Source organism: Podarcis muralis, chromosome 6 (genome assembly GCF_964188315.1).
Source record: "Podarcis muralis chromosome 6, rPodMur119.hap1.1, whole genome shotgun sequence".
In the NCBI taxonomy this organism is placed as follows: domain Eukaryota; kingdom Metazoa; phylum Chordata; class Lepidosauria; order Squamata; family Lacertidae; genus Podarcis; species Podarcis muralis.
In genome coordinates this window covers 88,902,247-88,925,997 of record NC_135660.1, presented here as the reverse complement: position 1 = coordinate 88,925,997, position 23,751 = coordinate 88,902,247, and the positions used below count along the sequence as shown (strand labels likewise).

General features: G+C 47.3%; 1 protein-coding gene and 1 long non-coding RNA gene across 2 annotated transcripts; one reads left to right on the top strand and one right to left on the bottom strand.

Moving 5' to 3' along the window:
- Positions 1-1,097: 1,097 nt before the first annotated feature.
- PAOX (polyamine oxidase) lies at positions 1,098-15,202 on the top strand. The gene is made up of 7 exons (XM_028728901.2): positions 1,098-1,319; positions 4,926-5,415; positions 6,969-7,168; positions 9,346-9,601; positions 11,969-12,081; positions 14,135-14,292; positions 14,987-15,202. Exons 1-7 carry the CDS (start codon positions 1,142-1,144, stop codon positions 15,128-15,130), a joined length of 1,539 nt encoding a protein of 512 aa, XP_028584734.2. The 5' UTR covers positions 1,098-1,141; the 3' UTR covers positions 15,131-15,202.
- LOC114596981 (uncharacterized) lies at positions 12,197-23,727 on the bottom strand. The gene is made up of 3 exons (XR_003706661.2): positions 23,584-23,727; positions 14,111-19,366; positions 12,197-13,103 (listed from the first exon to the last, which is right to left on the bottom strand). It is a non-coding gene; the product is annotated as an uncharacterized LOC114596981 (long non-coding RNA).
- Positions 23,728-23,751: the final 24 nt, after the last annotated feature.

Here is a 23,751-nt window from a genome sequence, read left to right as displayed (position 1 = left end):
TGTCTTCCGCTGCCTCCCGCAGTTTGGTCAAACTCATGCTGATAGCTTCGAGAACACTGTCCAACCATCTCGTCCTCTGTCGTCCCCTTCTCCTTGTACCCTCCATCTTTCCCAACATCAGGGTCTTTTCCAGGGAGTCTTCTCTTCTCATGAGATGGCCAAAGTACTGGAGTCTCAGCTTCACGATCTGTCCTTCCAGTGAGCACTCAGGGCTGATTTCCTTCAGAATGGATAGGTTTGATCTTCTTGCAGTCCATGGGACTCTCAAGAGTCTCCTCCAGCACCAGAATTCAAAAGCATCAATTCTTTGGCGATCAGCCTTCTTTATGGTCCAGCTCTCACTTCCATACAGCACTATTGGGAAAACCATAGCTTTTACTATACAGACCTTTGTTGGCAAGGTGATGTCTCTGCTTTTTAAGATGCTGTCTAGGTTTGTCATTGCTTTTCTCCCAAGAAGCAGGCGTCTTTTAATTTCACGGCTGCTGTCACCATCTGCAGTGATCATGGAGCCCAAGAAAGTAAAATCTCTCACTGCCTCCCTTTCTTCCCCTTCTATTTTCCAGGAGGTGATGGGCCCAGTGGCCACGATCTTCGTTTTTTCGATGTTGAGCTTCAGACCATATTTTGCGCTCTCCTCTTTCACCCTCATTAAAAGGTTCTTTAATTCCTCCTCACTTTCTGCCATCAAGAGTGTGTCATCTGCATATCTAAGGTTGTTGATATTTCTTCCGGCAATCTTAATTCCGGTTTGGGATTCATCCAGCCCAGCCTTTCGCATGATGAATTCTGCATATAGGTTAAATAAGCAGGGAGACAATATACAGCCCTGTCGTACTCCTTTCCCAATTTTGATCCAATCAGTTGTTCCATATCCAGTTCTAACTGTAGCTTCTTGTCCCACATAGAGATTTCTAGAGATTTAACCCCGGCGCAATTTTTTATTTTTATTTTTTGCATTGCCCGCTTTCCCACGGTCCTTCCGCGCATCGCCTCCAAGCGCCGCCACGAGAGCGCACCAGAGCCGGAGCGCAGCAGGCGGGGACCAAAGACTTCCGCGTTTCCTCGTGATCACGAGGGTTTTAAAAGCTTGGCCGCCTCCTTCCGGGAAGGGAGCGAGGGAGAAGCCGCCTGGCGAGCCATGGAGCGGAGGGTCGGCCGAGCTCTTGTCCGGCCGCGGGTGCTGATCGTGGGCGCGGGGCTGGCCGGGCTGGGCGCGGCTCAGCGGCTCCTTCGCCGGGGCGGCCGGCATCTGGGCGGCGTGCGCGTCCTGGAAGCCACGGGCCGAGCCGGGGGCCGCATCCGCTCCGGGAAGCTCCGTAAGAGGCGGCTGGCCGGCGGGAATCGGGACCGGGGAGAGCGGGGCGGAGGGCGGGCGCAACCCTTCCGCGTAACGCGAGGCGCGCCGGAGCGGACTTTGCGCCCCTTTGCGCTTTTCCCGAGAGAAAACCCAATCATAGAACTGCCGGGTTGGAAGGGACCCTGAGGATCATCTGGTCCACCCCCTGCAATGCAGGAATATGCAGGTGGCCCATAAAAAAATTAAAATGCAGGAGTATGCGGCTGGCCCCTATAGGGAGAGATCGAACCTGCAACCTTGGTGTTAAACCAGCTGAGCGATGCTGAAACACATGTCTCTCCACCCTCCTGGCCTCTTCTTGTTATTGTGTTTCCTCGTGGTTACTTTGGAGTGCTCCCCATCACACACACAGCCTCTAAAAAAATATTCTTTGGGGTCAGGGTCGGATTCCTACCTCCCTGAGTAGCCCAGAATATTCACATATGTTGGCATTCAAGAATGAAAAGGTTTACTTCTCCCATGGTTGATTTGAGGAAAGTGGCTGGAGCGGATGGGTTTCTCAGTTGCTTTTGCTCCCTGCTAGGGTTGCAACTGGTTAAATAAATCAACTAAAATATTTTCATTGGTACTGTGAATTAAGTGGGCAGCAAGGTTTTGGTGTCCCCCCCCCCCTCTTTCAGCAGTATCCTGGATTACAGTGGTACCTCGGGTTACATATGCTTCAGGTTACATATGCTTCAAGTTACAGACTCCGCTAACCCAGAAATAGTACCTTGGGTTAAGAACTTTGCTTCAGGATGAGAACAGAAATTGTGCTCCGGTGGCGCTGCAGCAGCAGGAGGCCCCATTGGCTAAAGTGGTGCTTCAGGTTAAGAACAGTTTCAGGTTAAGAACGGACCTCCAGAATGAATTAAGTACTTAACCTGAGTACCACTGTATATTCATTTGAAAATGCAATTGACTAATCGAGTGAATCAAATCATTGCGATCTAATCTGCAAAGATGTACTGAGTCACTGAGAACCCTCTTTCTTAGCCTGAGCATAGCTGCTGCTCTCATGCTTTTCTGGTTTCTTCACTTTCCCACCCACTTGTGTTCTTGCAAAACAACACCCCCCCCCCCAGCACAGCCTTCATCCTCTGCAACTCCTCATCACCGTTGCCAGAGAAGGCAAGCCATGGGGGCATGCTTGGTCTCTGTTCTGCAGCCCCAGAAACGTGCTTTGGAGAGCAGCAGCAGGGCTGAAATTTTACACCTAACCTAAGCAATGTACAGGGACGCGGGTGGCGCTGTGGGTTAAACCACAGAGCCTAGGAGTTGCTGATCAGAAGGTCAGCGGTTCGAATCCCCATGACGGGGTGAGCTCCCGTTGCTCAGTCCCTGCTCCTGCCCACCTAGCAGTTCGAAAGCATGCCAGTGCAAGTAGATAAATAGGTAGCGCTCCGGCGGGAAGGTAAACAGCGTTTCCGTGCGCTGCTCTGGTTCACCAGAAGCGGCTTAGTCATGCTGGCCACATGACCCGGAAGCTGTCTGCAGACAAACACCGGCTCCCTTGGCCAGTAAAGCGAGATGAGCGCCACAACCCCAGAGTCAGCCACAACTGGACCTAATGGTCAGGGCTCCCTTTACCTTTAAGCAATGTACACATTAGTGGCTTGAAATGCAGCGTTTTCCCCGGCCCCCCGGTCCCCTTGCATTTCAAGTTTGGTGAGGAAGTCGGATGGAAACTGGTTTGAGGGGTAGAAAATGCACGAAACAGCAGTGTTTCTCAAGAAACTACAGGATAGCTGCGAATTGTGCATATGGCTTCAAATACAGGGGGCAAATCATAACGTATACACAGCCCTCGTTTCAGGTGGTACTGTGTGTTCTCCCATCTTCTCCCCCTTTGCCCATCTGCTCTCTTGCCTAAAAGCAAAGATCTGCTTCCTCCATTATAGTCTCCAGCAGTTTTGACTGGATGCAGGCAACCTAGACCATGGGTAGGCAAACTAAGGCCAGGGGGCTGGATCCGGCCCAATCGCCTTATAAATCTGACCCACGGATGGTCCGGGAATCAGCGTGTTTTTACATGAGTAGAATGTGTGCTTTTATTTAAAATGCATCTCTGGGTTATTTGTGGGGCATAGGAATTCATTCATTTCGCCCCCCAAAAAATATAGTCCGGCCCCCCACAAGGTCTGAGGGACAGTGGACCGGCCCCCTGCTGAAAAAGTTTGCTGACCCCTGACCTAGACAAAGGATCACTCCGGTGTTGCTGAAGGGGAAGAATTGGCATGGCCAGAACTCTCCACAACAAACTGCTTCTAGTTTACTGCTTCAGTAGCAGTAAATCAAGCCTGCACAGAATTCGGTGCTGCTCAGTGCAACCCTAATATTAATAATAGTAATAATAATTTATTATTTATACCCCACCCATCTGGCCACTCTGGGCAGCTTCCAACAAAATATTAAAATATTAATTAAATTTTAAATATTAAAATTTGGATTGTAAAGGTTGAATCTTTTTTCTTCTCTTTTTTTTCTCTCTCTTTTTTTTTTTTTTTTTGCTTTTTGTACTATTTGAAACTCTAATAAATATTTTTTTAAAAAAAAAAATATTAAAATACAATAGACTATTAAACATTTAAAGCTTCCCTAAACAGGGCTGCCTTCAGATGTCTTCTAAAAGTCTGGTAGTTGTTCTATTTGACATCTGGTGGGAGGGCGTTCCAAAGGGCAGGTGCCACTACCGAGAAGGCCCTCTGCCTGGTTCCCTGTAACTTGGCTTCTTGCAGTGAGGGAACCGCCAGAAGGCCCTTGGCGCTGGACCTCAGTGTCCGGGCAGAACGGTGGGGGTGGAGACACTCCTTCAGGTTTTATTTTAGGCATCAGTCCTCTTTTGCAGGAGAGTGCGTTGGAGAACAGCGAACTCATTCTCAACAGGGTGTGTGAGAAAGGTGGCGAGGAGCCTCTAGGTTTGCAGAAACACAGAGCAAATTAGAAAACTAATAATAATAATTTTATTATTTATACCCCTCCCATTTGGCTGGGTTTCGCCAGCCACACTGGCCGGATTAAAGCATATACAGTGGTACCTTGGTTGATAAACTCAATCCGTTCTGGAAGTCCATTTGACTTCCAAAACGTTCAAAAACGAAGGCGCAACATCTGGTTGGTCCTGCAAACAATGCCGACAGCTGAAACGGACGTTCGACTTTCGAAAAACGTTCACAAACTGGAACACTTACCTCTGGGTCTGTGGTGTTCTGGAGCCCATTTGTTCATCGACTGAGCCATTTTGGAACCAAGGTACCACTGTATAAAACATATAAGGTGAGGACACAAGAACTGCCCAGTCAAGATGTAAGCATGTTGTGGGGAGAAGGGGAGGCACAAAAGGAGGAACAGAATGGAGCTTTTTGGAAGAGGACATGGCTGGCTGGAACCCTGAGCATCTTGTTTGCAAATTTACAAGCACTCCTTCTGAGGGTTTTCCAAAAGTCTGAAGGCTCCAAGCATCTGAGAGCTGTGGTTTCCCTCGTTGTCTGATAGCTGGAATAAGCAGGCCTTAAAAGATTGGTCTCTTTGAGGCTTGATGCTGTGGAAACATTGGAAAGCTGATTCTTTCCCTCCTTCCTTCTAGTAGGTAAGGTGATTGAGATAGGTGCCCACTGGATTCACGGGCCCTCCAAGGAGAACCCTGTCTTCCAGCTGGCATCGGAGCATGGACTCCTGGATGAGGCCGCCATGTCTGAGGAAAACCAGCAGGTGGAAATCGGGGGCCACCCTTTGGGGCCTTCGGCCTGCTTCTCCAGTCGGGGCCAGTTGCTAAGTCCCGACATCCTTGACTCCATGGGGTTGCTCTTCTTTGCTCTCTTGGAAGAAGCGCGCGAGTTCGTGCATGCGGCCAAAGTGCCTGTGCCCAGCGTGGGTGAGTACCTGAAAGAGGCGATCGCTCGGAAGGTGAGAGAATGGTCAGATGATGAGGAGACCAAGCGGCTGAAGCTGGCCGTCCTCAACTTATTCTTCAAGCTGGAATGCTGCGTGAGTGGGACTCACAGCTTGGACCTGGTGGCTTTGGGGCCCTTCGGGGAGTACACCATGCTTCCTGGCTTGGACTGCACGTTTCCCAAGTGAGTGGTTGCCCGCTTAAAGGTACAGGGACCCCTGACCATTAGGTCCAGTCGTGACCGACTCTGGGGTTGTGGCGCTCATCTCGCTTTGTTGGCCGAGGGAGCCGGCGTACAGCTTCCGGGTCATGTGGCCAGCATGACTAAGCCGCTTCTGGCGAAACCAGAGCAGCTCACGGAAACGCCGTTTACCTTCCCGCTGGAGCGGTACCTATTTATCTACTTGCACTTTGACGTGCTTTTGAACTGCTAGGTTGGCAGGAGCAGGGACCGAGCAACGGGAGCTTGCCCCGTCACGGGGATTCGAACTGCCGACCTTCTGATCGGCAAGTCCTAGGCTCTGTGGTTTAACCCACAGCGCCACCCGCGCTTGGCTCTCATTAAATAATAGGCTGGCTTCTCTGGTTCCCTTGGGGATGGGCTGATCGGACATCCCGCCGTGGCTTGATTTTGCAAGTGGGACATGGGTGGCGCTGTGGTCTAAACTGCTGAGCCTCTTGGGCAGGGGTAGGCAAGCTAAGGCCCGGGGGTCGCATGCGGCCCAATCACCTTCTCAATCCGGCCCATGGACGTGTTTTTACATGCGTGTTTTTACATGCGTAGAATGTGTGCTGGGTTATTTGTGGGGCATAGGAATTTGTTCATTTCCCCCAAAAAATATAGTCCAGCCCACCACATGGTCTGAGGGATGGTGGACTGTGCGCTCTGGCACTCGTCGCGGTGTCCCGTTGCTCCAGAAGCGGCTTAGCCATGCTGGCCACATGGCCCGAAAAACTGTCTGTGGACAAACGCCGGCTCCCTCAGTCTGAAAGCGAAATGAGCGCCGCAACCCCTTAGTCACCTGTGACTGGACTTAACCATCCAGGGGTCCTTTACCTTTACCTTTACTTTGCACATATAAGTTTATGGAGGACATGTTTTTTCCTGGGGGGAAAGTTTGTTTGTTCGTTGCAGGCCCAGTTGCACTGCCATGCCTGCCAATAGTGGCTAAATGTAAGATGTGATAAATAAACTCAAGCAGACAATGGTCTGGATTAAAGGGCCACAACTTTATTGAGTACAGATATAGGTGGATATTTGGCTCAGGCCCCCACAGAAAAAATAAAAGCAATTATTTAATTTTTTTAAGGTAAGGGAACTCAGCCCCCCCCCCCCCCCAGTTCCTGCTAAAAAGAACAACAACCCTGATTTTATTTCCCTTTCCCTCACTTGTTCTGGACCTTATCTCGCTTCCCACTGTGAGCAACCTACCCCTATGTGGGGGAGGGAAAGGAATTTCCTTGACATCTGAAGGGAGGGTGTTCCACAGGATGGGCACCACCACCGAGAAGGCCCTCTGCCTGGTTCCCGGTAGCTTCACTTCTCACAGCGAGGGAACCGCCAGAAGGCCCTCGGCGCAGGACCTCAGTGTCCAGGCTGAATGATGGGGGTGGAGACGCTCCTTCAGGTATACTGGGCCGAGGCCATTTAGGGCTTTAAAAGTCAGCACCAACACTTGTGCTCGGAAACGTGTCCAAGACCAGGCTACCTCATTTTGTCTTGCTTCTCCCCCTTAGTGGTTACGAGGGCCTCATAGACTGCCTGATGGCATCTCTGCCCAAAGGGACTGTGCAGTTTGACAAGCCGGTCAAGACAGTTCACTGGAATAGTTCCTGCTTGGAAGAGGCTCCCGCAGGCCGAACCTTTGGAGTCCAGGTGGAATGTGAAGATGGCGAGAAGTTCTTCGCAGACCATGTCATCGTCACCGTGCCTCTAGGTGAAATTTCTGATTCTCACCTCCAGCTGCCTGTGCCTTCCATCTCTCAGAGCACATGCTGTAATCAGGGTTGGCATTCATCGCATCTTTCTCTGTATGAAGTGAGCTTCAAAGACATTTGGGCTGAGGAGAGGATCATCTGAGAGGCGCTAGACAAGGGAGTCTCTCTCCAAACACTGAGCAAAGTTTCTTCAGTTCTGAATCTGAAACACCCTTTGAAATTTGCTTTTCCCTCCAGAACCTTTAGCCCTGATTCCAACCATCGGTTTAGCAGCAGGGAGTCTCATGTGGAGGAACCCTCGTCCCATTTCTGCATGCAAGGATCTGAACAGATTAATCTTACAAACGATTGTTTGACTTTAACTGCTTGTCCTTCCTCTCAACCCCACACCCATGCCTCCAGGTCAATTTAGGAAATCTTCCCATGCTCCCATCTTCAAAGCCTCTCCCCAGGCCATGCCCTTGCCAGCTTGGCACACACAAAAACACACCCTTGAGATTTTACCCCTGGGTGAAATGAGCTTTGGAAGTTTTCTTTGGAGAGCCAGTGTGGTGTAGTGGTTAAGAGCGGTAGACTCGTAATCTGGGGAACCGGGTTCGCGTCTCTGCTCCTCCACATGCAGCTGCTGGGTGACCTTGGGCCAGTCACACTTCTCTGAAGTCTCTCAGCCTCACTCACCACACAGAGTGTTTGTTGTGGGTGAGGAAGGGAAAGGAGAATGTTAGCCGCTTTGAGACTCCTGAAGGGGAGTGAAAGGCGGGATATCAAATGCAAACTCTTCTTCTTCTTCTTCTTCTTCTTCTTCTTCTTCTGCTTGCTTGGACGGAGGAGAGAGAGAGGATTGTGCACTTGTGGGCAGAGAGAACAATAATAATAATTTTATTATTTGTACCCTGCCCATCTGACTGGGTTGCCCCAGCCACTCTGGGCAGCTTCCAACATATATAAAAACATAATAAAACATTACACATTAAAAGGCTGCCTTCAGGGCTGCCTTCAGATGTCTTCTAAGTCAGATAGTTGTTTTTATTATGTTTTTATATATGTTGGAAGCTGCCCAGAGTAGTTGTTTATTTCCTTGACATCTGATGGGAGGGCCTTCCACAAGGAGGGCGCCACTACCAAGAAGGCTCTCTGCCTGCTTCCCTGTAACCTCACTTCTTGTAGGGAGGGAACCGCCAGAAGGCCCTCGGTGCTGGATCTCAGTGTCAGAGCTGAATGATGGGGGTGGAGATGCTCCTTCAGGTATACAGGGCCAAAGCCGTTTAGGGCTTTAAAGGTCAGCACCAACAGCTCTGTGGGTTAAACCACAGAGCCTAGGACTTGCCGATCAGAAGGTCAGTGGTTCGAATCCCCGCGACGGGGTGAGCTGCTGTTGCTCGGTCCCTGCTCCTGCCAACCTAGGAGTTCAAAAGCACGTCAAAGTGCAAGCAGATAAATAGGTACCGCTCTGGCGGGAAGGTAAACGGCATTTCCGTGCGCTGTTCTGGTTCGCCAGAAGCGGCTTAGTCATGCTGGCCACATGACCCGGAATCTGTACACCGGCTCCCTCGGTCAATAAAGCGAGATGAGCGCCACAACCCCAGAGTCAGTCACAACTGGACCTAATGGTCAGGGGTCCCTTTACCTTTACGAACACTTTGAGCTGTGCTCGGAAACGTACTGGGAGCCAATGTAGGTCTTTCAGGACTGGTGTTTTATGGTCCCGGCGGCCACTCCCAGTCACCAGTCCAGCTGCCACATTCTGGATTAGTTGTAGTTTCCGAGTCACCTTCAAAGGTAGCCCCACGTAGAGCGCATTGCAGTAGTCCAAGCAGGAGATAACCAGGTCATGTACCTTCATGAGTGAAGGTAGAATTCGCACCAGCTTCTCTGCCCAGTTTTACCTCAGGCATATTTGTTCCCCAGAAGGTTGCCAGAAGGGAATGAGTCCGTTGGGCAGAAAAGGTTCCCTGCCCTTGATCTTGTGGTTTACGGCTTCAAAGGGAGAGTCATGGTTTGTTTTCCAGCAGCAGGAACTTGGTCAGTAACAAATCCAGAACTCTTCTGTAAATCCTATGGGGAGATGATTTCCCCCCCAGTGCTTACTAAAGCGTTTGCACAGTCTGGTCCTGGGCACATTCCCCCAAAGTCTGTTCTTTTATTAATCTCTGTCATGTCTTTTCCTTCTCCCTAGGTTTCCTCAAAGAACACGGAGAAACCTTTTTTAACCCGCCGCTTCCGTCCCGGAAGGTGGCTGCAGTCGAAAAGCTGGGCTTTGGGACAAACAACAAAATCTTTGTGGAATTTGAGCAGCCATTTTGGGAGCCAGATTGTCAGGTGGTTGAGGTGGCGTGGGATGGAGAATCGCCCCTGGCGGAGCCACCCGCCGACTTGGAAGCTATTTGGTACCAGAAGATTGCTGGCTTTGTTGTTCTCCATCCAGCAGAGAGGTACATGGGAAAGACAGGCTGGAATGGGTTGCAGGGCAGGCCATTCCGGGATAGCTGTCGTTTGAACAAGTCATTTGAAGAAGTGTGCATGCACACAAAAGTTCATACCAATAACAAACTTAGTTGGTCTCTAAGGTGCTACTGGAAGGATTTATTATTATTGTTGTTTTGTTTTGTTTTGTTTTGTTTTGTTTTGTTTAACACAGGAAGCATATCACATGCAGATCAGGTAAACAAGTTGGGTCTTTGCATTAAACGAGGGTGGATTTGATTTAAATCAATTTGATTTAAATCACCATTTAAATCACTAGTCAGTAAGACTTAATTTAAATCTTTTTTTTTTTTTTTTTACAGAAAGACTCATTCTTGCTGGTATAATCTTAATATTTACAACCAGAGGGAGGTTTCATTTTCGGAATAATAAATTTTCAGAGTAGTTTTTACAGTTACATCAGAAATTACTGATTTGGTTATACTATTAGAAATACATAGACAGATAATTATGACATTATTGTGAGGTTTAATAAGTTAACTGTTTATATTTGGACAACTTTTGTGCTGTACTTTATTGGAAGGAGAAAAATAATCATTTCCTGAATAACAATTTAAACAATTTATTTAACTCAAGCAATAACATTATTGCATATGTACCCATGTTTGTTAACGATGTGGTTAAACTTTTTTAAAAAAAATAAAATAAAAACTTAGACTGAGTTTTAGCACACATGAAAAACTTAAAACAAATCCTTATTTCCTGATGAAAAGCCTTTGGACTATAATGTAACTTAAATAGAAAACTATCTTTAGAAAGATTTTTCCTCCAAAAGCATTTTATTTTAAAAATCTGATTTAAATTTTTAAAAATTGTTTTAAATAAAAAAAAAATCTGATTTCCCCCCCAAAAAAATTAAATCCACCCTGCATTAAATTGATGTGGGGTTATCAGCAGACTTTTGTCCAGCATTTCTATGGCGGCTGAGATATGCAAACAAAAATATAGAAAGAAAGAATCTAAAAAAGGCGATGCAGATGTCTTTGGCAGGACTCAGGAGAGCTAGACCCTCCCTGGACCTCAGAGCTCCTGAGCTCTAGCCTGGATGACTTGATTACACAAATTTGTTGGGAAAAAATCAGATATGCCAAATGAATTCTTTACACCAAAGAAGTGGTACTCGTGTATGAGGGGTTATTTCAAGAGGACAAATAGCTCAGTCGGTAGAGCATGAGACTCTCATGGGTTGTGGGTTCGAGTCTCATGTCGGATGAAAGATTCCTGCATTGCAGGGGGCTGGACTAGATGACCCTCGGGGTCTCTTCCAGCGCTACAGTTCTGTGATTCTAGGAGCTGTGCTAAATAGCAGTAACTAAGCAAGTGGTTTTTATCTTACTGATTAAATAGTAACAGTGCACCAAAACCCACTAGTGCTCAGGAAAGAACCCCAATAGTGTTAAGTTGTGGGTGAACATATCAGACGACACAGCGATTCTTCAAACAGCTCTTGAGACATTTGAAGATGGCTATCATATCTCCTCTTTTCCAGGCTAAACAACCCCAGTTCCTACTAGTATACCACACCATACTCAAACCAGTACAGTACACTATATCATAGCTTGTATGGCATGGAAGTTAAGGCAGCTGCTTTCATTCATCAGCTTGCAATATCCATGCTTTTCGGTGAATCCTTTATGTTAAGTTGTGAGTGAACATATCAGACGACACAGCGATTCTTCAAACAGCTCTTGTTTATTCACAGGCCAGAACAGAACTGAACTGAAGGGCTAAGTCAGCCTGCTTATATAGAGCTCCAGTACAACGTTACTGTAACAACTTTCTAAAACTATCCAATCACTGAACGTCACTTTCGATCCTTCATTTGCATAACTATCTACAGTATCCCCCTGCTGGCCCAGGGTGAGAACTTCAGTACATAACAAATGGGAACTTCAGTCCAAAGCTACAGAAACGTCAACAAGAATAATTAAAAATTTTGTGCTTTCTATCTTGTATTTTTGTGTTGCAAACCACCCTGGGATCTATGGATGAAGGGTGGTATGCAAATTTTTAAAATATATAAGAATCAACTCCATACAATTTGACAGAAAAATGGCCAGCACACCACCAATAATAAAAATTATCTGGGAAACTCTAAGCCACTTAGGCTGGGCGCTGTCCTCTTAGGTAAATTGCTCTAAATTATTGGGGAAACTGTTAGAATAGCTAAGAATAAAGTGTGTGTATGAACATACAGCATTGAAATCTACTTTCATAAATGTACCACTTCCCCAAAAATGGATTTTTATGAAGATGAAAGTAATAGGACCAGCATCTGTGGACTCTAAAAAGCCTTTCTCCTTTTACCATACCAGATACGGACATATCTTATGTGGTTTCATTGCTGGGAAAGAAGCTGAATTCATGGAAACCCTCACAGACGCAGAAGTCCTTTCTGCATTAACAGAAGTATTTCGTAGAGCAACAGGTACGCATGACTTCTTAGCTGTTCGCAAGCGTCGGAACAAGGGGTGCAAAAACAATGCGTTATTCTGTTAAAACTGCTGGCCTAAGTTATGCAAAATGTCTCTTAATTTTGTATAATAATAATAATAATAATAATAAGTATACCCCGCCCATCTGGCTGGGTTTCCCCAGCCACCCTTGGCAGCTTCCAGCAAAATACTAAAATACAATAATTCATCAAATATTAAAAGCTTCCCTAAACAGGGCTGCCTTCAGATGTCTTCTAAAAATCAGATAGTTGTCTATTTCTTTGACATCTGATGGGAGGGTGTTCCACAGGGCGGGTGCCACTACCAAGAAGGCCCTCTGCCTGGTTCCCTGTAACCTCACTTCTCGCAGTGAGGGAACCGCCAGAAGGCCCTTGGAGCTGGACCTCAGTGTCTGGACTGAACGATGGGGGTGGAGATGTTCCTTCAGGTATACTGGGCCAAGGCTGTTTAGGGCTTTAAAGGTCAGCACCAACACTTTGAACTGGGCTTGGAAACGTACTGGGGGCCAATGTAGGTCTTTCAAGACCGGTGTTCTATGGTCTCGGTGGTCACTCCCCATCACCAGTCTAGCTGCCGCATTCTGGATTAGTTGTAGTTTCCGGGTCACCTTCAAAGGTAGCCCCACGTATAGCGCATTGCAGTAGTCCAAGCGGGAGATAACCAGAGCATGCACTACTCTTGTGAGACAGTCTGCAGGCAGATAGGGTCTCAGCCTGCGTACCAGATGGAGCTGGTAAACACCTGCCCTGGATACAGAATTGACCTGCGCCTCCATGGACAGCTACGAGTCCAAAATGACTCCCAGGCTGCACACCTGGTCCTTCAGGGGCACAGTTACCCCATTCAGGACCAGGGAGTCCCCCACACCTGCCCAACCTGTCTCCCCAAAACAGTACTTCTGTCTTGTCAGGATTCAACCTCAATCTGTTAGCCGCCATCCATCCTCCAACCGCCTCCAGACACTCACACAGGACCTTCACCGCCTTCACTGGTTCTGATTTAAAAGAGAAATAGAGTGTCAAGAAGGTGCCCAATAGATTTTCCTAACCTATCTTCTCTGAAAACTAGGTATTTATGGCCAAGATATTCTCTACTTTTGAGAATGCAGGCTGAAAGGTTTAGGAGTTTGAGGTGAAAAAGTGACTGACAAGATGATCTACTCTATGTTATCCTGAGATGGGTGGTCCTCAGTTGTACCGGGGAGGGGGGTGCAGCTTCATTGATACTCCCTAAAACCAGGCTCAGGTGGTTTTTCATTGCAGAACTGAGGGGCTCAACAGCCAATCACAACCCATGCTTTATGCCTGGAAACGCTTTGGCTGTTGCTGAGGCTCATGGGAGTTGGAGTCCAACAACATTTGGAGGGACCCTGAGGTTCCCTTGCCCCTGTTATACATAATTCCTAGGTCCCTGTTTTTCTTTGAATTGTCAAATCTCAGTTAAACCTGATGAAGCCGAAGTAGTCTGTTCTCACTGGAAGAACTGCTTTAGTTCAGGTTTGGTGCTGCTTTAGAAAAGGTAAAGGACCCCTGACAGTTAAGTCCAGTCACAAACAACTCTGGAGTTGCGTCGCTCATCTCGCTTTACTGGCCAAGGGAGCTGGTGTTTGTCCGCAGACAGTTTCCGGGCCATGTGGCCAGCAGGACTAAGCCGCTTCTGGCGAAACCAGAGCAGCACACGGAAACGCCGTTTACCTTACTGCCAGGGTGGTACCTATTTATCTACTTGCACTTTGACGTGCTTTCGAACTGCTAGGTTGGCAGGAGCTGGGACCGAACAACGGGAGCTCACCCCGTCACAGGGATTCAAACCACCGACCTTCCAATCGGCAAGCCCAAGGTTCAGTGGTTTAGACCACAGCACCAACTGCATCCCTTGCTGCTTATCTAGCCATGTCCCAGTGTCCTGGGTAAATTGGCTGAAGTGGCTTGCTGAACACAGCCGTCTTGTGATGTTAAAGGTACTTGATTTGAAATTGGGGCTAGCAGGCAAGATACTCACCCGCTCTCTGTGCACTTGGGCCAGGAAATCCACAACTTGCTCCTCCGAGGAGCGTCCTGCGCTCGAAATGGTACAGCGAGCCTTACACCAAAGGATCCTACAGTTACGTGGCTGTTGACAGCTCCGGAGATGACATAGATGCCCTTGCTCAGCCCCTTCATGAAGGCACATCTGATTCCAAGGTAACCCATCCTGGATTTCTGGCTGTATAGGAGCTTGTCTCTCAGCACCTGTTGACATGTCCACAAGCCACAACACACACTCTGCGTTTGTTTGTTTGTTTGTTTGTTTGTTTGTATTTATATACCACTCTATCAAAACATCCACAAGCCACAACACACACCCTGCGTCTGTTTGTTTTTTATTGAATTTATATACCGCCTTATCAGAACGTCCACAAGCCCCAACGCACACCCTGTGTTTGTTTGTTTGTTTGTTGAATTTATCTACCGCCCTATACCCAGGGGGGTCTCAGGGTGGTTCACAGAATAAAATCAAGACATAAAACCACAAAATACATAATAAAAGCAACAACCCAATTGCCCCCTGGCCAAAAACACACACACCACATTTTAAAAGGGCATAGGATGTCAATCAGATCAACCAAAGGAACATTTTTGCCTGGTGCCTAAAGGTGTATAATGAAGGCGCCAGGCAGACTTCCCTGGGGAGAGCATTCCACAGGCAGGGAGCCACTGCAGAGAAGGCCCTGTTCTCGTGTTGCCACCCTCTGGACTTCTCCAGGAGGAGGCACATGAAGGACGTTGCGTTAACAGAGACATTGTTTGATTTTCCATGCCTCTCGGCTTTTTTGCCTCCCACTAACGGGTTTTCACCCAAACAGGGCTAAACTAATACTGCTATTTCTTGTTGCAGCCGCCACAGGTTCTGTTTGCGGGAGAAGCTACACATCGCACGTTCTATTCGACTACTCATGGTGCCTTGTTGTCAGGCTGGAGAGAAGCGGATCGTCTCCTTGACATCTACGATATGTCCGAATCGCCACATGCTGCATTGTAAGCCGGAAGCTGAGATAGCAGTGGTTTCTTTTCCTGCCCCCAAGTAATCATTAAAAATGGTATGTCAGTATAACTACCGCCCCAGGCACCCAGTTTTTTTAATCGAGATAAAAACGCCTTGGGGGAATAATTTTTCTCGAGTTGATCACTGGAATCACAGTTGCAAAACGACATAGTTTCCACTGTGTGTAACAAATAACATCCAGTGTTAATGATTAGCCAGCTCCGTTTTCTGGTCCTGGAATATAATTTCTTACCCTTGAAAGCACTGAGCTGAATCTTTGCATTTGTTTTCTCATACTGAGGCAGTGTAGTACTTCGTTAAATTTTGTCGGTGATCACACGAAAACATCAAAGAGCCACTCATCTCAGCCCACTCTCAAAACAGGTGCTTAAACAAATCTTACCACATTTCCAGTGTGCTATGTATTTTGGTATATTGGGAGCAGGGCATCCCTGTAGGGCATGGGTAGACAAACTAAGGCCCGGGGGCCAGATCTGGCCCAAAGGCCTTCTCAGTCTGGCCCGCGGATGGTCCGGGAATCAGCATGTTTTCACACGAGTAGAATGTGTCCTTTTATTTAAAATGCATCTCTGAGTTATTTGTGGGGCCTGCCTGGTGTTTTTACATGCGTAGAATGTGTGCTTTTATTTAAAATGCATCTCTGGGTCATCTGTGGGGCATAGGAATTTGTTAATTCCTCCCCCCCAATAAATATAGTCCGGCCTCCCACAAGGTCTGAGGGAAAGTGGACTGGCCTCCTGCTGAAAAAGTTTGCTGACCCCTGATGTAGGGACCTGGGAACCATGCATCTTTAGGAGAGCAAGACACTGTGTTCAATAGTAAGGTAAACGTAAAGGGACCCCTGACCATTAGGTCCAGTTGTGACCGACTCTGGGGTTGCGGCGCTCATCTCGCTTTATTGGCCAAGGGAGCCGGCGTACAGCTTCCAGCTCATGTGGCCAGCATGACTAAGCCGCTTCTGGCAAACCAGAGCAGCGCACGGAAACGCCATTTACCTTCCCACCAGAGCGGTACCTGTTTATCTACTTGCACTTGACATGCTTTTGAACTGCTAGGTGGGCAGGAGCAGGGACTGAGCAACGGGAGCTCACCCTGCCGCGGGGATTCGAACCGCCGACCTTCTGATCGGCAAGTCCTAGGCTCTGTGGTTTAACACACAGCGCCACCTGCGTCCCTACTGTGTTCAATAGTCCTTGGCAAATTGCAGGGGAAGGAACAGTATTTTGACAAGTGATGCTTGGGTCCCACGAATATAGAAGGCAAAGGGCGTGGAAGGAGAAAAAGATTCCTTGTCTTTTCAAAGTAGGGAGACTTTTGCTTCCCACTGTGTTAAACCTGAAGTTGATAGAAAATGCAGAGAAGAAGACAAGCTCTGGGGAAGTATTTGTTGTTATGAGGAAACAAGTTCAGAAGATTAAGGATGGGAGAAATCTTGCGTTTTTGAGCAAATGTGGATCGAATTAGAGCTAATGGTTTAGCATGAAATTAAATTGTTAGAAGCTACAAGCAAACAAAAGGTAGTCTCACACTGACGTTTTGATGGTGCTTGAAAAGTTCCTTAGCAGGTTTTATTTTTAATTAAACATGAACAAGGGACGCGGGTGGCGCTGTGGGTAAAAGCCTCAGCACCTAGGGCTTGCCGATCGAAAGGTTGGTGGTTCGAATCCCCGCGGCAGGGTGCGCTCCCATCTTTCGGTCCCAGCGCCTGCCAACCTAGCAGTTCGAAAGCACTCCCGGGTGCAAGTAGATAAATAGGGACCGCTTTCTAGCGGGAAGGTAAACGGCGTTTCCGTGTGCGGCTCTGGCTCGCCAGAGCAGCGATGTCACACTGGCCACGTGACCCGGAAGTGTCTCCGGACAGCGCTGGCCCCCGGCCTCTTGAGTGAGATGGGCGCACAACCCTAGAGTCTGTCAAGACTGGCCCGTACGGGCAGGGGTACCTTTACCTTTAAATATGAACAAGATTGTGTGCTCTACAAGTTAACTTTTGGAAGAGGCTGGTACCCAGCATGATGAGATTTAATAACCAACAACTTCAACTCATTATTGATCCTCCTCAGTGGCAGTGAAGGCGACAAAGACATTCTTTGCTGCCTCCATTGCATCCTCAACGTGCGTCCAACAGAGTTTTCCAGGGAGCACAGGGACTTTTATGGTTGTACCTAAAGGAGGTGGTAGAACTGACAATGGCTTGCTGAACATGCATTCTGCAGATGTAGGTCAATGCAGGGTTTGATGGTGGTCCGACACAGTCTCAGATCATTACTGACTCATCACCTGCTACTGTGCTTTGTCTTCATAGCAATAATTGCTGAAAACCCCTTATTGCAAAGATGTGTGCCATCAAATGGCAGCAGCACAGATACTGCTTCACCAATAGGCTCAGGATACTCAATGATAACTGAGTAATTTTGGTCACATGAAGCCAAAATTCCTCCAAATATTAATATTTGAAGGTCCTATCTATCACGTGTCAATTCAATGAGTTGCATCTGTACAAATACAGCTTTGTGACATCAGAGCGATGTCACTCAAACTTCTCCTTTTTTCCAGCAGGAAAGTAATGGGGAAATTTTGACTAAGCAAATTTCAAATCACCTTCGGCTTAACTATTAACTAAGCCTGGTGGCAGATTTGGTGACAGTTCATTACGAGGTCCTCGTACATGGAGTTGTTTTGATTGACTACTATAGCTTGCCTCTGATATGTACAGTAGTTGCTGCTTTTGGTACCTGCACATCAGAAGTGGGCAGTTGTAGTCAAAGCAACTGTTCCAGGATCTGCTGTCTGCCGTCAGAAAGAGTTTCCCAAGACTTGAGCCTTTCCGACACTCAGTTACTGGTGTCAATAAAACAACAAGTTTGAAAAGGTATTTGTCATACCGGTTAAGGATTAAAGCAGTACAGTAGTACCTCGGTTTACGAACTTAATCTGTTCCGGAAGTCCGTTCTTAAACCAAAACCATTCTTAAACAGAGGCGTGCTTTCCCTAATGAGGCCTCCTGCCGTTGGTGCCCTTCCACTGTTCGGATTCCGTTCTTAGACTGAGGTAAAGTTCTCAAACCAAGACACTATTTCCAGTTTTGCAGAGTTTGTAAACCAAATCGTTCTTAAACCGGACTGTTCTTAAACCGAGGTAGCTCTGTAATGATTCTGGGTCGGCTTATAAAGCCTGCGACCCACTTGTATGCGCTTTGTGACCCACAGGAAACACTAACCTAGAGGATAAATTGTGCTCCTCACTGTTCACCCATAAAATCAAAGTTACAGCATTGCACTTCCCATCGTTAAAGCGCTGTGATATAGTTCATATTCCTCTTGCCATGGTTGGTCTGTTGAAAGTACGCTACAGTAGTGAGGAAGAGGGTTAAGACCCACCTCTAGTGGGGTTTACCAGGATGAGAGAGAGACTGACATTGGCATTGGACAGACATAATGGCACTCACAGATAAAGCACTTGCCCATGTGTTGTGTACATGCTCCATCAAACATCAGCACACTTAGCGTATGGGGCAGCTACCTCTACCTTCATTCAAGCATCTTATGCAAGACCAAGCAGGTTACCTGTGACTTCTGTTGCTTTTGTTTTGCCCCTAACAGAGCGGTTCTTGGGATTACAGCACAGAATTAGCCGGGCTAGAATCAGGATGTTGCCCAAAGCTTAACAGCAGTTTACACAGGAAGCGGAGGGAACATTATTAGAATTGCACCAGGTGGCCACAAGGCAGCTCAAAAGGACAACCGAGTTTCCCACAGAAAGAATGTCCAAAAGATTTCTTTCCCCACCCCAGACCTTTAATCACAGATCTTGCAGGCGCTTTCCCTCAAGGTGGGTGCCGCTGCCCTGTTGAGAGGGTGAGCCGAGGCCTGTCAGTTGTGCCGGCTCGAGTTGGCAGAAGGCAGAGAGAGCTGCTAGTACCAGTTGGTGCAGGAGATGAGATAGCGGACGTCATCCAGCAGGTCTAGGAGCCAGCCTGTGCGCTGGCTGGGCCCCCTTTCTCGCTCTCCACTGGGGGAAGGTGGTGGCAGTGGTGTCGGGATGTGAACGGCATGTTCTTCGACGGACACCTTTGCAACCTCCACAGCTGGAATCTCCACAGCTGGAATCTCCACAGCTGGAACCTCCACATCTGGAACCTCTGCAGCTGCAACGTCCACAGCTGCCTCTTCCTGGGGGTCCCCCGACGGTGCCTCTTCACTTTCACTGCTCATTCTGAGGTTGGGGACAGAAAGAAACCTTGGGGTTAACATTTTATCACATGTGGTGGGAATGTAAAAAGGTGAAAAGCTTCTGGGAGATGATATATAATGAGATGAAAAAAATGTTGAAATATACATTTATAAAGAAACCAGAAGCATTTTTACTGGGCATTGTAGGGAGTGATATAAACAGAAAGGAATGTAAGCTCTTTTTATATGCAACAACGGCAGCAAGAATATTATTGGCCCAAAAATGGAAACAGGAAGAATTACTGACGAAAGAAGAATGGAGGATGAAACTAATGGACTATGCAGAACTGGATAAACTAACAGGAAGGGTTTGAAATCGGCGGGACCAGAAATTCACAGAAGACTGGAATAGATTTACAGATTATTTGAAAAGTATTTGTGAAGATCAGACGCCATTTGTAGGTTTGCAAGAAGTTTTGTGAGGAGTATTATTGGAATTATTGCAAAAATGGATAAGGGGGAGGATGATTAGTTAAGACATTTAAAGGCAATATAAATTTAAGAAATGCATAAGAAGTGGTTAAAACGGTGGATCATCAGAGGTGCTGAGGGAAGTCCAAAAAGATTGTATAAGTGATAAAGATTTGTGGTACGTATTATAATTTATATGTTAATATTAATAAAAATTATTATTAAAAAAAACACCTTGGGGTTAGGCACAGCATTTCAAAATATCCATTTAAAAGGTAAAGGTACCCCTGCCCGTACGGGCCAGTCTTGACAGACTCTAGGGTTGTGCGCCCATCTCACTATAGGCCGGGGGCCAGCGCTGTCCGCAGACACTTCCGGGTCACGTGGCCAGCGTGACATCGCTGCTCTGGCAAGCCAGCACAGCACACAGAACGCCGTTTACCTTCCCGCTAGTAAGCAGTCCCTATTTATCTACTTGCACCCGGGGGTGCTTTCGAACTGCTAGGTTGGCAGGCGCTGGGACCGAGCAACGGGAGCGCACCCCGCCGCGGGGATTCGAATTTAAACAACATTAAATCAATGACTTCTTCTCTTTCCGTGGTTCATTTTGCATACCATACATCCCTGCATATTGTACATGAACTAAACCATTTGGCGATCCATTGTTACGTCCATCAAAATTCTTTTATACTGTTGAATTTATCTTAATGCTACCAGTGTTTTTAAATAAACACAATTTTCACCCATATACCGTATTTTTCTCTCTATTACACGCAGATTTTTTCTCCTAAAAAGGAAGGGGAAATGTCTGTGCGTGTTATGGAGCGAATGTGGGGGGTCCCTGGAGCCGATTAGGGGAGCCTCAGGGTCTTACTGCCCACCCTCCTCTGTTTCGTTGCTGTGTTTGCTCAAACGGAACAAAGAGCAGGCAAATCCCCTCCCCTCCAGGCAAGCAGAGGGGAAAGCAGAGGTCTTTCCTTTTAATTCCTCTCCGTGCTCCTCGCAGGCAGCCAGAAAACATGCAGGAGAAGAGAGAAAGCTGGCTTCGGTTTGTGGAAACTTTTGCCTTTTTTTCTCCCTCCCGTTAAATCCCTCTCCTGCTTTCTTAGCCAGCTGCTTCTCTGCACACCGCTCTCTTGTCCCTTCTGTGTTTTTCCTTCACTCCCCACTTAAAATGTAGTTACAAAGCATGGATCCACATGGATCCTCAGGATCTTTGCATTGGGCCACCCCAAATTCACCATCAGATCACATAGCAGCCTGCCCCCCTAAAATCACACACCCACTGTTGCCTGGGGCTGCAATGGTGCAAAAACGTGGTTAAAAAGCATGGATCCACATGGATCCTCAGGATCTTTGCATTGGGCCACCCCAAATTCACCATCAGATCACATAGCAGCCTGCCCCCCAAAAATCACACACCCACTGTTGCCTGGGGCTGCAATGGTGCAAAAACGTGGTTAAAAAGCATGGATCCACATGGATCCTCAGGATCTTTGCATTGGGCCACCCCAAATTCACCATCAGATCACATAGCAGCCTGCCCCCCAAAAATCACACACCCACTGTTGCCTGGGGCTGCAATGGTGCAAAAATGTGGTTAAAAAGCATGGATCCACATGGATCCTCAGGATCTTTGCATTGGGCCATCCCAAATTCACCATCAGATCACATAGCAGCCTGCCCCCCAAAAATCACACACCCACTGTTGCCTGGGGCTGCAATGCAAAAACGTGGTTAAAAAGCATGGATCCACATGGATCCTCAGGATCTTTGCATTGGGCCACCCCAAATTCACCATCAGATCACATAGCAGCCTGCCCCCCAAAAATCACACACCCACTGTTGCCTGGGGCTGCAATGGTGCAAAAATGTGGTTAAAAAGCATGGATCCACATGGATCCTCAGGATCTTTGCATTGAGCTACCCCAAATTCACCATCAGATCACATGTCTGTGGCCACAGCATGAAGCACAAAAATGATACATCCACTGTTTCATTCAGAATTTTTTTCCTTGTTTTCCTCCTCTAAAAACGATGTGCGTGTTATGGTCAGGTGCGTGTTATAGAGCGAAAAATACGGTAATCAGTGAACATTTTCCAGGCTTTTTTAAACGTATATTCTTCTTGTTCTTCTTGTTCTCTTATTCTATAAGTTAAATCTGCAAGCTGTGCGTATTCCATCAATTTAAGTTGCCATTCTTCTTTGGTTGGCTCACTCGTTTTCCATTTTGGGGCTAACAAAACACGGGCTGCAGTAGCAGCATAAATAAATAATCTTTTTTGGCACCTGGGAATTTCCCTCTGAATTATATCCCCAACAAAAAGGACTCTGGGTTTTTTTTTTGGAAATTTAACTTTTAAACATTTTTTTCAATTCATTATATATCATTTCCCAATACTCTCTTACCCTTCTATAAGTCCACCAGCGTTCGAAATTAGCCAGGCACGTTTTACGACTGGGAATTGTCAGGAGGCGAGCACTTTGAGGAATCTTGTCGCCCTGTAGGGTGACTGAGACTCAATAATAAAATTACCGCCAATGGCGCAGAGGGCACAGGAGGAGAAATGTCACCCAGCCAGACTCCAGAATAGGTTCGCTGACTCTCCCCCGCCACTGTGCAAGTCACCTTTATATAAAGTGGCGCTTAGACTTTCTGTTTTTGCTCCTGTAACCTTGGTTCCAGCAGCCAGGTGACAAATAGCTTAATTTCTATCCTGGTTTCTAACACTGCCTGCATCCAGCTTTATACTGAGACCCCCCGGGGTATTCAATAAATAATAATAATGTACTTAGGAATGGAAGCTAAGAGTTTTTAACTCATTTAAGTGCCAACATGCCAGCATGAGTTAGGATAATAACACTAAGGTACTCTTAAAGGTTGTCATTCAGTACTCTCTCATCTACAGTCTCATTACGCGAGACAGCAATGGCTGTGCTGCAACAGGTGCCCTAAACCACCCAACCTCATTTCTAACCCGAAATATACAGTGGACAACACTGCAGACCCGTCGTTCTGCAAACATATGGACTGCACTTGCGTTTTCATTGACGGGGCAATGTTGTATACGTTAATTCGTTCCGGAGGTCCGTTCTTAACCTGAAACTGTTCTTAACCTGAAGCACCACTTTAGCTAATGGGGCCTCCTGCTGCCGCCGCGCCGCCGGAGCACGATTTCTGTTCTCATCCTGAAGCAAAGTTCTTAACCTGAAGCACTATTTCTGGGTTAGCGGAGTGTGTAACCTGAAGCGTATGTAACCTGAAGCATATGTAACCCGAGGTACCACTGTAAATGCTAAAACAATCTTGCACACAATATTAAGGCTGGGCTGAGGAAGTTGACGAAAAACTTCAACTTTTTATTTGGGTTGAGGGGTGTGGGTCCCTTATTCTGAATAGGATTCCTCGCAAGAAAAGGGAAAAGTTGACAGCTATGGGGTGGGTGGGTGGGTGGGTGTAAAAGCCCACATACGTATATGGTAAAATCCTGGTTTTCCTTTCTGCTCCCCCAGTGTTTCCTACGGCCAGCAGTCATTCCATTAAACAGAGCAAAAAAAACAAACCACCACCTAATGTCAACAGAAATAACAACACCACAAAATAAAATACTGATCAGCCTACTCCGTGCAATTCTAGGGCTCAGCAAGGACCACGAGGTCTGTATCCCCACCCTCAAAAACTACACGGTATTTTCCAACCAAACTACGCAGAAAGGTGCGTTCACACGTTTGCGTGAAACACGTGTACGACCCTTGCGGGTCAGAACACTTAAGCCTTGCTCCCCTACCTGCCTCAGCGACGGGCCCCGCTCTTCGTTCTGCGCATGCGGCCTGGGGTGCCTTACGGGAGCCTTATGGGAGCGCCGGCGGGCATCCGTTCCCGACCGCTGACGTCATAGATGCCCGCCCCTCTCTCGGATTGGTGGGGCGGGGCCTTTGTTCCGTTGCCGTAGAAA